Source organism: Octodon degus, unplaced genomic scaffold (assembly GCF_000260255.1).
Source record: "Octodon degus isolate 3935 unplaced genomic scaffold, OctDeg1.0 scaffold00021, whole genome shotgun sequence".
NCBI lineage: Eukaryota > Metazoa > Chordata > Mammalia > Rodentia > Octodontidae > Octodon > Octodon degus.
Window position 1 is genome coordinate 9,338,700 of NW_004524597.1, and position 12,030 is coordinate 9,350,729.

General features: G+C 46.6%; 1 protein-coding gene across 1 annotated transcript in view; it reads right to left on the reverse strand.

Annotated features, from left to right (window-relative positions):
* Ccnf (cyclin F) overlaps positions 1-9,848 on the reverse strand; it is a 25,147-nt gene extending 15,299 nt beyond the window's left edge. The window contains exons 1-8 of the mRNA XM_004627855.2: positions 9,784-9,848; positions 8,388-8,542; positions 6,743-6,849; positions 5,537-5,604; positions 2,831-3,024; positions 2,427-2,480; positions 1,481-1,585; positions 1,099-1,176 (exon numbers count right to left, since the gene is read on the reverse strand). Of these exons, the coding sequence (XP_004627912.1) occupies positions 1,099-1,176; positions 1,481-1,585; positions 2,427-2,480; positions 2,831-3,024; positions 5,537-5,604; positions 6,743-6,849; positions 8,388-8,542; positions 9,784-9,799 (777 nt within the window). The 5' untranslated portion in view covers positions 9,800-9,848. The remainder of the gene's footprint in view (positions 1-1,098; positions 1,177-1,480; positions 1,586-2,426; positions 2,481-2,830; positions 3,025-5,536; positions 5,605-6,742; positions 6,850-8,387; positions 8,543-9,783) is intronic.
* Between the last annotated feature and the right edge of the window lie 2,182 nt (positions 9,849-12,030).

Consider the following 12,030-nt stretch of genomic DNA (forward strand, 5'->3'; position numbering starts at 1 on the left):
TTTTTTTTGGTAAATGACTTTCTATCACACTTCTAGGTGAGTTGCAAGGGGGAGGAAGACTTACTTATTTGTCCTGAAACCTCTTTGCAGGTATAAGGGGAAATGGTCTGATAAAGGACAACAAATCCTGGATTTCCTGGCTAAATGACTTGAGCAAGGCTAGCTGCTAACAAGGACATTAAAACACTTTGTGTGCCCCTCTGCTTTATGTAGCTTTAATTTTCATTGTCAGGACAAATATTACTAGCTGGGAGTAGTGACACACACCTGTAATCCCAGTACTTGGGAAGCTGAAGCAGGAGGAGCATTGTGAGTCTGAGACCAGCCTGAGCTACAAAGTGAGTTCAAGGCCAGCCTGAACTACATGAGACCCTGAAAAATAGACAAAGAAAAACAAAACAAACAAGCAAACAAACAAAACGGGTTTGGGAGACAGCTTGGCAATCTAAACGCCTGCCTAGCAAGCACAAGGACCTGGGTTTAATCCCCAGTACACCATGCTGTGCAGACCATGTAAACTGGGTGTGGTGGTGCACGCCTGTAATTCCAGCACTGGGGAGGCTGAGACAGGAGGATCACTACAAGTGTGAACTGTGTAGTGAGACCCTATATCAAATAAATAAAGATGAAAAAAACAAAATTACCTACAGCATAAGTTTTTAGAGTAGTGCACATTCTGGTAGTAGGTATACCCCACTAGCATTTAGAATCAAAAGGCTGGCAGCCAAGAGGCAAGAGTAGCCATGAACAGAACTGAGTGAGGCACTTCTGGGATCTTCTCCTTGCATAGCAAAGAGCTAAATGCCTTTAAGATTTAGTCCCCCCTCCCAAAAAAAAAAAAGATTCAGCTCCAGTCAGGCACATGCCTTAATTCTAGCACTCAGGAGACAGAGGCAGGAGGATTGCCACAAGTCTTAGGCCAACTTGTACCACACAGCGAATTCAAGGCCAATATAAACTACATAGACCTTGTCTCCAAGAAAAGGAGATTCAACTCCAGCCCTGGACCCATCTTACTATATCCTTCAGTCTCCTTTTTCAAGCCCAGATCGTCCTTCCCCAAAGCTGTAGGAAGAAAAGACCAGTTTCCCTTCTCACCTGTGCTTCCCAGCAGCCTTTGGCAGCGTAGTCCCTGAGTTTCCGGAAGCTATGGAGGCATCGTCCAGGATCTGACATCTGTCAACAGGAAGAAGTTGCCTTTATCCTGTTATGTCTCCAGAGGAACTCAGAACTGACCCATGGAGTTCTTAATTGCCCCTCTCCAACCTCCAGAAAAGTGCGTGACTGTATTGGGTCCCCAGCCTTTATCTCCGAACAATGGTGGGGGTTTTGAGAGTACTGGCAGCAGCTTGCTGCCTGATAGCTCCCAGAGGCTGTAAGAGGGTCCTCCCTTTTGCCAAGAGTCCTATCTGAGGGCCAGTTTAGAAACTATGCCTGTGGCCAGCACGCTCTTCCTCTCCCCAAACCTTGGTCCACTCACATCTGTTTTTCTGTCACTTTCCCAGAGGAGGTACGAGCTGGCTAAGCATCCCTGACGAGCAGACTCTTCGAACAGGTCATGGGCCTGATTCTTTTTCTCTTCATCCTAGAATCAAAAGACCAAACACAGCTGTTTTTTATATCTTCTACTCAGTGTTAATTCATTCTGCTGGCCTCCCTCACCCCTCCATATTCCTAAGCAATCAAACTCCTTGTGATAACAGACACGTTAACTAAATCAGAGTAGAAATGACTTCTCTAAAGATGCACCATTTGACAACCAAGGAAAAATGCCTATTTGGAGCTCTAGTGTCAGGGGCTCTGCTTTTCCTGGAGATTTGTGTGTGGGTTTGGCTGGCGGATTCCCTAGCTCAGCTCTGGATCACCCAAGGCCTGCCCTTTACTCTTACTGCTAAAGGAAATGTCCTGAGCCTACACAGTAGAGTTGATGGCTCTCTGGGCTCCCCTAACTCCTCACTGTCCCTCCGGGCCCCTAATACTTTGAAAAATTATGATCTTCCTTAAATCTAACACAGAAGGCCTTCACTGAGATTACAAAGCTTATCAAAACCTCAAGAAAAAAAAAAAATAGATAATCCAACTCCCCAGCAGGTGAAGTCCACCATTAGCAGAACCATCACTCCAGCATGCCACAGCACTGTCTGCTCAGTTCTTGCTACATTTGCTATTTTGCCTCTTGCCCATGGTGTACCATTTCACACAACTATTCAAGAGTAAGGTCACATAACCCACCAGCAACCTGCCCTTTCAGGTAGTGAGGATGGAGCCAGGATTCACTGCCCAGCCCCCTGTGGCCTCTCAGGGTGGGACTTTGCTTTTGCATTGACCTTTGATGCCTTCTGCTGCTTCTCATATACTTCCTGGATCCCAGCCTGGATGTGTCAAACCAGGCAAAAATTCAAAGTGCAGGGAACAGCTTTACTAACCTCAAAAAGATTCAGTACTCTTCCTAAGCAGTGCAGTATGGATGCTTTATGAGTCTTTAAAAAAAAAAAAAAGAAGGAAAGAGAAGTGTAAGTCTCAGGAGAGAACTGTTAGGGGAGCACTTTTCCACCCCACCTTATGAACAGGACCATCCCCAATACCAAATTTTATCTCTGGCTAATTTAATGTAGCCTGAGTCCCAAGTTTCCAGCTGTAACACATTCACCAAAAGTTCTGCCATCCACTCCAGGCCCAAAGCCCTCCCTACATCTATACTCAATGTTCTACGCCTCTACTCCCTCTGGGTTGCCAACTTTACATGGCCAAAAGGGTCTACCCATGGGTTTTCCTGTGTCACCAGACCCTGTGGGTGGCCTCAAAGGTACTACCCCTCCCCAGGACTTACTCTCTGTAGCTGACACTCTGCCCTGAGACTCTCATGGACCACAGCCTTGCAACAGCTTCCAGACACAGACCAAGGCGGGCGGATGAAAAGCCAGATAAAAGGTGAGGCAGCCACATTCAGCCGCTCGGCCAGACTGAAGAAGCGAGAGGCCTTCAGACCATTCACTTCTGCTCGGGCCTCATCAGAGACAGACACTGCAGGACAGACAGGAGAGAACCCAGGGATGTCTCAGGGAGATGGAAATAAGAAAGTTCCCCAATTCTTCTGGACAGTCTAAAAGCTCAAACCCACTGTAGAAAAGTTGCTCATGTTTTAAGAAAGAAAAGTCCCCTTGGTTGGGGGCACTTTCCCTTTCTTCCCATTTAAGCCCAGAGGAGCTCAGTTGTCTTTGTGATTGTAGGCTCTGCTAGAGTCCTGGAAGCATGGATTCTAACATCAAAGGAAGGTACTCCCCACAGAGCCAGTTCCACCTTTCTTCCTGTAGGAAATTGCTGTCTGACCCCTGGCTAATGGGGCAATGGGGAGAGGTTCTTTCCATGATCAGAGTGTTTTAGACAGTGAATATATAACTCTGTAAATATATTAAAAACCACTGGACATCGGGGCACATGCTGGCAACCTCAGCTCCTTGGGAGGTTGAGACAGCAGGTTTAGAAATTCAAGACCAAGCTGGGCAACCTAGAGAAATCCTACTTCAAAAAAATAACTGAAAACCCAATACTGCAAAAAGCCCACTAAACTGTAAAATGTAGTAACATGAGCTTAGTCTGAGAACTGCCATCTGACGAAGCATGGGTGCAGGATCTCAGCTCTCCTGGGCTGAAGAGGGCTACTTACTTGCAGTAGTTTTGTCAGCTGGTCAAAAGCAAGGCCTATCTTTAGGAAAGAACCAGATTTATTTATTTTAATGTATTTGATACAGGGTCTCACTATGCAGCTTAGACTCATAGCAATTCTCCTGTTTTCATCCTCCTCAGTGCTAGGATTACAGGGGATTACAGGCATGAGCCATCATGTCCAGACTCGGTGGTCACCTCAGCATGCCCAAGGGCAGGGCCTGCGTGGCATATGGTGCTGGAGATTGAACCTAGTCACTGTGCTTGCCTAAGCAGGCGCTAAGTCCGCTGAGCTATCTTGCCGCCCAAAAACCAAATTTTTAGACTTTTTTTTTATGATACTGAGGACTGAACCCAAGATACTCTACCATTGTGCAATATCCCCAGTCCTTATAACTAGACAAGGTCTCACTAATTTGCCTGGACTGGTTTTGGAGCTTTCAATTCTCCTGCCTCAGCTTCCCTAATACAAATCCCCACTCCACCCATGTAGTACTAGGTGTTGAACCTAGGGCTCCAAGCATGCTAGGGAAGCATTCTTAGCACTAGGCTACATTCCCCAGCTCAAAATATCAGATCTTTCAGAAGCAAGAAAATGTCAGGCTACAACCCAATCATGATATGTATTTTTTTTTTTTTTAATTTAGTGTGTGTGTGTGTGTGTGTGTGTGTGTGGCCAGCTCAGCCCACCAGGGGGCGGGGCTGGCTGGCATGTGGTGCTGGGGGATTGAACCGTGGTCCCTGTGCTTTGCTTGGCTTAGTTTGTTCTAAGTAGGTGCTTTAGACCACTGAGCCATCTCACCAGCCCATGATATGTATTGGGATCTAAGAAAACACAGACTGTGGGCTCATTCCTTGAGACGCTAAGTTGATAAACAGAAGGTGAGCCTTCACAAGGATCTCTGAAGGAGCACATGGCCTTTGGGGTAAAGGAATCCAACCATAAGGCTGGCTCTGACCTGCCTCTTGCATTGTACCTGAGCTGCCTAGGTTACTGACACCTTGTGCAATCAGGCATGCATCTCAGCCTGTTAAGGTTTGTGTCTAATTGCTCAGGCAGCTTCTGGAGTTTGTGATTGATTCTTGATCCAATGCTGGGATAGCAGGTATGCATGCTACACTCTGGCCCTGGGGTGAGTAATGTGTGTTACAATATAAGGAGGAGAGAGGGGCTAGCTAGCTACCAGAGCTGCAGCCACTTGCTTTTCTCTCTGCTCTTTGCCCACTACCTTGAACAGCTTCTCTATGCCATGTGCCTTGGAGCCAGCTGAATATGGACTGAAACCTCCACTAACTGTAAGCTAAATAAACCTTTCCTTCCTTTATTTTGGTTGTAGGGTATTTGTCCTAGCAACAACAAGAGTAACTAACACACTATCCCTAAATTCCACAAACCACAGACCAGGGAAAAGTCTTATCTACACATGGACCTCAATGTTAATCAGTCTGAAGATGACAGCATGGTTTGTCCAAACAGCTCCATTCTGAGACTCTGTACAATCTTAGGACTTGCTAAAATAAGAGATGACTCTCTTGGATCTAAGGTCAAAACATTAATGGATCTCCCCTTACAAGGCATCCCTTGGTACAAGGTATCATGAAGTGACAGATAGAGCAAGAAGAGTACCTAAACTGCTCATCAAGCTGGGCATGGCAGCACGTGCCTATAATCCCAGCACTTGGGAGGCTGAGGCAGGACTGCTACAAGTCTGAGGCTAGCCTGGGCTACATAAGAGAATTCAAGGCCAGCCTGAGCTACATAGTAAGACCCTGGCTCCAAAACCCAAATTACTTAGGCTGAGTATGTATCTCAAAAAGGCCAAAAGAGGGTGCTTGTGTAAAGTGTCAACAGTAAGGGGCTGTGACTTACGGCCTTCATTGTAGAGGTAGGCTATGCCAAGCTTCACAGCAGCTTCAAAATTTCCCTTTTCAGCAGCCCTAAAACATTAAGAATACATAACATCACAGGATTTTAAGCCATAAAGGTTATATCTCACCCAAGCATTGGAAGCTGAAATATTTGCTTTTGAATTGAAAAAAATTTTATGCAACATAAATATCAGTTATCTATTACATGCTATTATATGGATAAACCTTGAAATATATGCTCTGTGAAAGAAGCTAGTCACAAAAGGCATATATTATCATTCCCTTCACGTGAAATGTCTAGAACAGGCAAATCCAGAGACATAAAATAAAGTGGTGATATTTGCATAATTTGAATATACAAAAAAAATCAGTTTAAATGAGGGACCTGTTTGGTACATGAATTATGTTTCTAAGAAATATGCAAATTTCATCCAGAAGCAGCTCAAGCTACAGCTACAGAAATACAGTCATGGTACACTTGTTAGAGCTACCTGGATCTTTGGCAGCTCAAGTCAATGAGGCCAGAGCAAACTCTAGTCAGGAAGATTCCCTCCTGAATTATGGTCTCTCAGTTTGGTAAATTAGAAGTCTCAAGCTGAACTTCCTGGTTCAAACCACCAGTGCTCTTGGTTAGTGGGCCTGGTTGCTGGCACTTGGGCTCGCAGACTACAAGCCTTGTGTCCCCTCCAGCCTTTTCTCAGCAGCACAACTACAGGTGGGTGGAACCACCAAGTGGGTGAAATGCAATAGGACTGCAAGCTGACTGTAGGAAAGTTGCTGCTAAAAGAAAGCTGAATAAAGCTTCCAAAGGCAGGTGACTCATATTCGAGTCACATGGGAATAGGCCACAACCCAAGGGAGACCTTCTGGAAGTGCAACAGGCAAAGACGAAGGATGATGATGTGGACTGCTGGATGTGGTATGGCTCAGTGGGTGCAGGTCCGCCACCCTCAGTCATTCATTCTTGGGGCTATGAACCAATGCCCTGGGAAACAGCACTAATAAAAGTTTCTTTCTTTTTTTTTGGCAGAACTGGGGATTGAACTCAGGCCCTTGCACTTGCCAGGCAAATGTTTATTCTACTGAGCTATCGCCCCAGCCCCCAATAAAAGTTTCTGAATTAGGCTTTGGGGTACATGCTGGCACATGAGGGGCCCAAAGACCAGAAAAAAATTCAAGTCATCTGTTTTTCAGGGTGCAGTGATACCTTTCAAAGAGCTTCAGGTTCTTTGGAGAAGGCCACAGATCCTGGAAGCTGGCACATGCCCAAACACTGGCATGGTTATCCACCAGGTACTTCAGGTGGGAGTGTACCTACAGAACAATGGAAACCAAGGGGGGATTACTGAAGGACTGACCCCAAGCCCCTGCTCCTAGGGACTCCTGAAAACAGGACATCACAGAGTCCAGGCATCCTGTCTCTTGCCTAAACTCAAGCAGTAGAAGACTCAGTCTCTTTGTATCAAAGACAGCGTGTTATATGGACAATAGAGGTAAGAAATGAATTTCCCTGAGGTTCTAAGAGGGAAAAGACTATGGCCCCAGAAGAAAACTAACATCTAGATTGAGAAAGAATGACATGGCACTCCTGCAAAGAGATATACCTACAAGAACCGAGGAAACCAACTCTAAATGAAAACAGGCAGGAGTAAGAGCTGTCTTGTGTTTCTCTGCTTAGGCCCTTGCTAGTGGGAACACTATCTAGAGTCTGGAGATCACAGGGACTCAAGGAAAAAACAGCTTCTGGACAGAAAATACCGAGACCAGGATCCTAAGCACAAGTGAACATTTTAAATGCAAAAGTTCTCATTGCTGTCAGGAATCCAGAACTCTATGAGTTCCATCAGTAAATTATAAATAAAATGGAGGTAGATTTGAGGGCCAGGAAATGGGTTCTGGTTGGGGATTTCCTACCACTTGGGTGTATATCCTAGGATAGTTCACCAAAGTGAGGCTGTTCCAAAATAATTCCTCCAGTTCATTCCAACATTGCATGTTACATGGGATTTGTCCTCAAGAACTCTTTGTAGGGCACAGTGCCTGCCTGGCAAGCATGAGGTCCTGAGTTCAATTCCCATTACAAAAAAAAAAAAAAAAAATTTGTAATACATTTTTTTTTTTTTTTCTTTTAGACAGGATCTCACTATGTAGCCCAGGCTGGCCTCAAAACTTGAAATTCTCCTTACTCAGCCTCCTAGGTGATAGGACTATTAGCATGTACCACTATTCCCAGCCTATTTTATGTCCTTTTTTTTTTTTTTTTTTTTGGTCTTTTTGAAGTTGGGTTTTACTGTGCATTTCAGGCTGGCAGCAATCCTCCTGCCTCACCCTCCCCAGTGCTGATATTATCGCTTAAGGGACACAAACTTTACTGTCATAAAAAGATACTTTCTTTGTTGAAATAAACATTATAATGAATAAAATTGAACTTTAGCATGCTGTCCTGTAATTGCAACATCTTCAATCATCTATTAATAATATCATCCTTATTTCTTTTGCCCTCTTTTGTAGCCAAACTTTTGTTCTGACATATAAGATTCTGAGGCTTTATTTTTTTTTTTTATGTATTGGTATAGGATTTTGCTATGCAGCTCAGACTCATAGTGATCCTCCTATTTTCAGCCTCCCCAGAGCTGGGATTACAGGCATGTGCCACCACACCTAGTTTTGGAGGCAACTCAGCATGCCTGGGGGCAGGGCCAGCATGGCATGTGGGGCTAGGGATCAAACCTTGGTCCCTGTGCTTGCCTGAGCAGGTACTTAGTCCATTGAGCCATTTCGCTGGCCCTCTGAAGCTTTCATGGTATATTCAACAATGCCAGCACTGGAATTGTTTTCATCAGGTGACTTACAGCTCGGACAGCAAGGATGTCTCCTACAGAAAGCCACTTTAGGATATGAAAGAGCACATCTTCTGGTAGACTTAAGATTGATAGGTATTGCGGTCTCCTCCTTATTCTTCGTTTTGTAGGGTAACAGAAACATTTGGCACACCTACAGTGGATTACTTAAAAGAAAAAGAAAAACTTGTAAGTCTTGATTAACAGTAGTATCTGAAAATGATCTAAGTTACTACCCCTGCACCACAAAGAACAAGTTGACTTGTCCCAAAGATTAAATAAAGTAGCATTATATAAATTTGGAAGACATCATCATTTGTTCAGCATTTAATATTCATAGTGAAGAACAGTTACCAAGTAACTTGGCTACTGGTAACTTTCTCATCCAGAGCCCACATAACTAGGAAAGGGGGAAAAAAAAAGCCATTCTTTAAAAAAAAAAAAAAAAAAAACACCTCAGATCCTTGCTAGTTATCTTTGCTTCATGTAACAAAAAAGCATAGTATTCACTAATGCTTTATGAGCTTGAAGAATCTGCTTTTGGAGCCCAGCTAGGAGGGCTGGCTCTGTAGGAAAGCAAAAAACCTGGAGGCTCAATTCAGCAGATGTCACAGCTGCCCAGCGATGGTTTCCTAGGATCCTCCTCCGTAAAATGGGGAATCAATGGCTACCCTGCAAGGTGGTGAAAATCCCAACAGAAAACCTAGACCTAGACCCCCAGAGACAAGTCCTTTACACTCAGCAAGGTGTCTTCAATACCTCTAGCAACTCCTTTCTCATTCTAGGCAGACAGCTTTCTTATTTCATAGGAAGATGGAAGGCCTCTGTTTGACAGGAACCTTAAGATCCATCCACAAATTGACGTCTTCTTCGTTACCCTTACTGTCCTGAGGAAAGTTACTGCTTTTCTACGTGAATCCCTCCCCAGAGACTCTCTAGAGAAGACCCTAAGTCTTCCTGCAAGCAGCTAAACGTACTTCAAAGCCAAACACCCACCCAGGGCAAAACATTTGCAAAGATTATACGGATATTACCATAAAAATTTCATTCATTTCCTCGCTAAAGAACAGATACTTGGGGATATAACCACTATAATACAAAAGTGGAATTGTGTGTCTCGTCGATCCGGCCCTCCAGCGCGCCAGGACCCGCGGAGGTGTTTGTTTGCTGGGGAGGGCACCAGGTGAGTGGGTGCAGGTGCAGCCCCGCCACTCGTCCCGCAGACACCTGACTCCAAGAAGCCACAATGGTTTGATCCGCAAAAAATCGGCAAAGAGAAGCCGCGGGCATTTAAACCAGGTCAGGGGCCCCACTCGATCCTGCGCTGCGGTGGCAGAGGCCCGCGCCCAACTTGCACGGGGCTCGGACCTGCGCGACCTCTCTCCGCTGGGCGCCCATCAGTACTCACCGCCGCCGCTCCCCATTGCCGCGCAGCCACTGCCACAATTCCAGCCCTCTCGAGAGCGCGCCCGCGCCCGGATACTGCGCCAGCCGCGGAACGCAAGCGCACACTCCGCCTGCAGCCCGCCGCCCGCCCCCGCCTCGTTTTCAAACGATCCGGGTCCTCCAGTTGGCCAGCCCAGGGCCCTGCCCCCTGCCCCACCCGCCAAGGCTTCTTGTGATTGGTCGCACTGGGACGCAAATTCGAACGCGGGCCCTCGATTAGCCGAATCCCGGCGGCCGCCCTGCCTCCCCAGCTGAGCCGGGAACCTACCCGGTGAGGTTGGAGTGGGCGTGCTGGGGGGTGCTAAGCAGAGGCTGAGCGTCCGGGGGGCGGGACCACGGAGAGAGCTGCTTGGTGTCCTATGGGACGCAGCTGATCCCTGGCCTGGTGAGGTCTGACGAGAGTGACCCCTGCCTGCGTGCAGCGATCCCGGATCCGATCCCCACTTTCTACCGGCACTGCCAGTTCCCCCTACCACGTGCTTCCGGAGACCCGATCCAGAGGTCCCGGCACCGAGGCTTCAGTTTAAGCGGGCTTGATCCCTTTCGGTGAAACGTATTTCGTAGTTCGACTTGACTGCAGGCTCTCCGATCGTCCCCCGCCTTGCATCTTCACCACATGCACTGCGCATTTTACTGACTGCAGCCAGGCACTAGCAGTGTCGTATGGCTGAGCTGAGGCTAGTGTGGTCACTCATAACATATTGGCGTTGGTGTATCACATCCCATGTCTTCATAAGACAATGCTGTCTCCTGGGGGAAGCCAGAGAGCCTGGACCTCCCCTCCCCCTTAGTTTGGATCACCCTTCACGGTCCCTTGTCTCTGCAGCTCACTGAACCCCTTAGGGTACCTTACCAGTGTTAGGTACACGTGTAGCCTCCGGGGTCGAGGCCCCATGCTAATCGGATCACAGCACCAGATAGGAGAGCACAGTGGATGAGAGAGGTGAGGCGTGGTGGCACACGCACTCAAGAGGCTGAGACAGGATTGCCGAGATTTCAAGGTCAGTCGGGCTACATAGTAAGTTTAAGGCCAGCCAAAACTGCATAGGGAGACTCCATTTCAAAAGACAACCAGATGGGCTGGAGAGATGGCTCAGTGGTCTAAAGCACCTACTTAGAACAAGCTTAGCAAAGCACAGTGGACTGCGGTTCAATCCCCCAGCACCACATGCCAGCCAGCCCCACCCCCTGCTGGGCTGAGCTGGCCACACACACACACACACACACACACGCACGCACACACAATAAATAAATAAAAATGTAAAAATAAAACTTTAAAAAAAAAAAAAAAAACAGAGAGAGAGAGAGAGAGAGAGAGAGAGAGAGAGACTCAGACCCAGGGATGCACTGGAATCCTCAGATTTCTCATTTGCCTCTTTCTTTCTTGTCTCCATGGATTATATAGTGCTCCTTTTGTCACTTTATCCTCCTCCCTTGTACCATGTTACTTTGTTATCTGTCCCCTTAGGATAGGATCCTTTCTGGTAGTACTTTAAAGGGATTTAATAAACAATACAAGGATCAAGGATGCCTCACATCTTAGGATATATAGCAGCATCCCTGGCTACTCAAAGTCCCCCATTGTCCTTTTTTTTTTTCTTTTTTCTTTTTTTTGGTGGAACGGGGATTGAACTCAGGTGGTTGTGCTCTCCAGGGAAGCGCTTATTCCACTGAACCATCTCCCCAGCCCTCCCATTGTCCTTTAGCTCTACTTTGTTCTTTGTGTTCTAGCTGCCTCTTTGTTATTTTGTGTTTTGTTTTTTGGAGACAGGGTCTCGCTATATGGTCCAGGCTGGCTCTGAACTTACTATGTAGCCCAGGCTGGCCTCAAACTCTTGGCAGTCCTCCTGTCTCAACCTCCTGCGTGTTGGCTTTATAGCTGTGTGCCACCATGCCGAGCCCTAACCACCTCATTTATCCAAAGGCCAAGTTCTTACGTTTCAGGAATCCTATGTTCTCTAGGTTGCAACTGTAGGTCATGCTGCAGGTGTTCCTCCCTCTTACCCTACCCACTGCACTCTAGCTGTGCCCCAGAGGCCAAACTGGAGTAATGACCCACTCAGAGAGGTTGCATGGCATACCTATTTCCCTTGCTGTTTCCAAAGGATGACGGGGACTGGGGAGATAGCTCAGTGGAATAAGTGCTTGCCTGGCAAGCACAAGATCCTGAGTTTGATCCCTGGTACCAGCAAAGAAAAGAAAAAAAAAA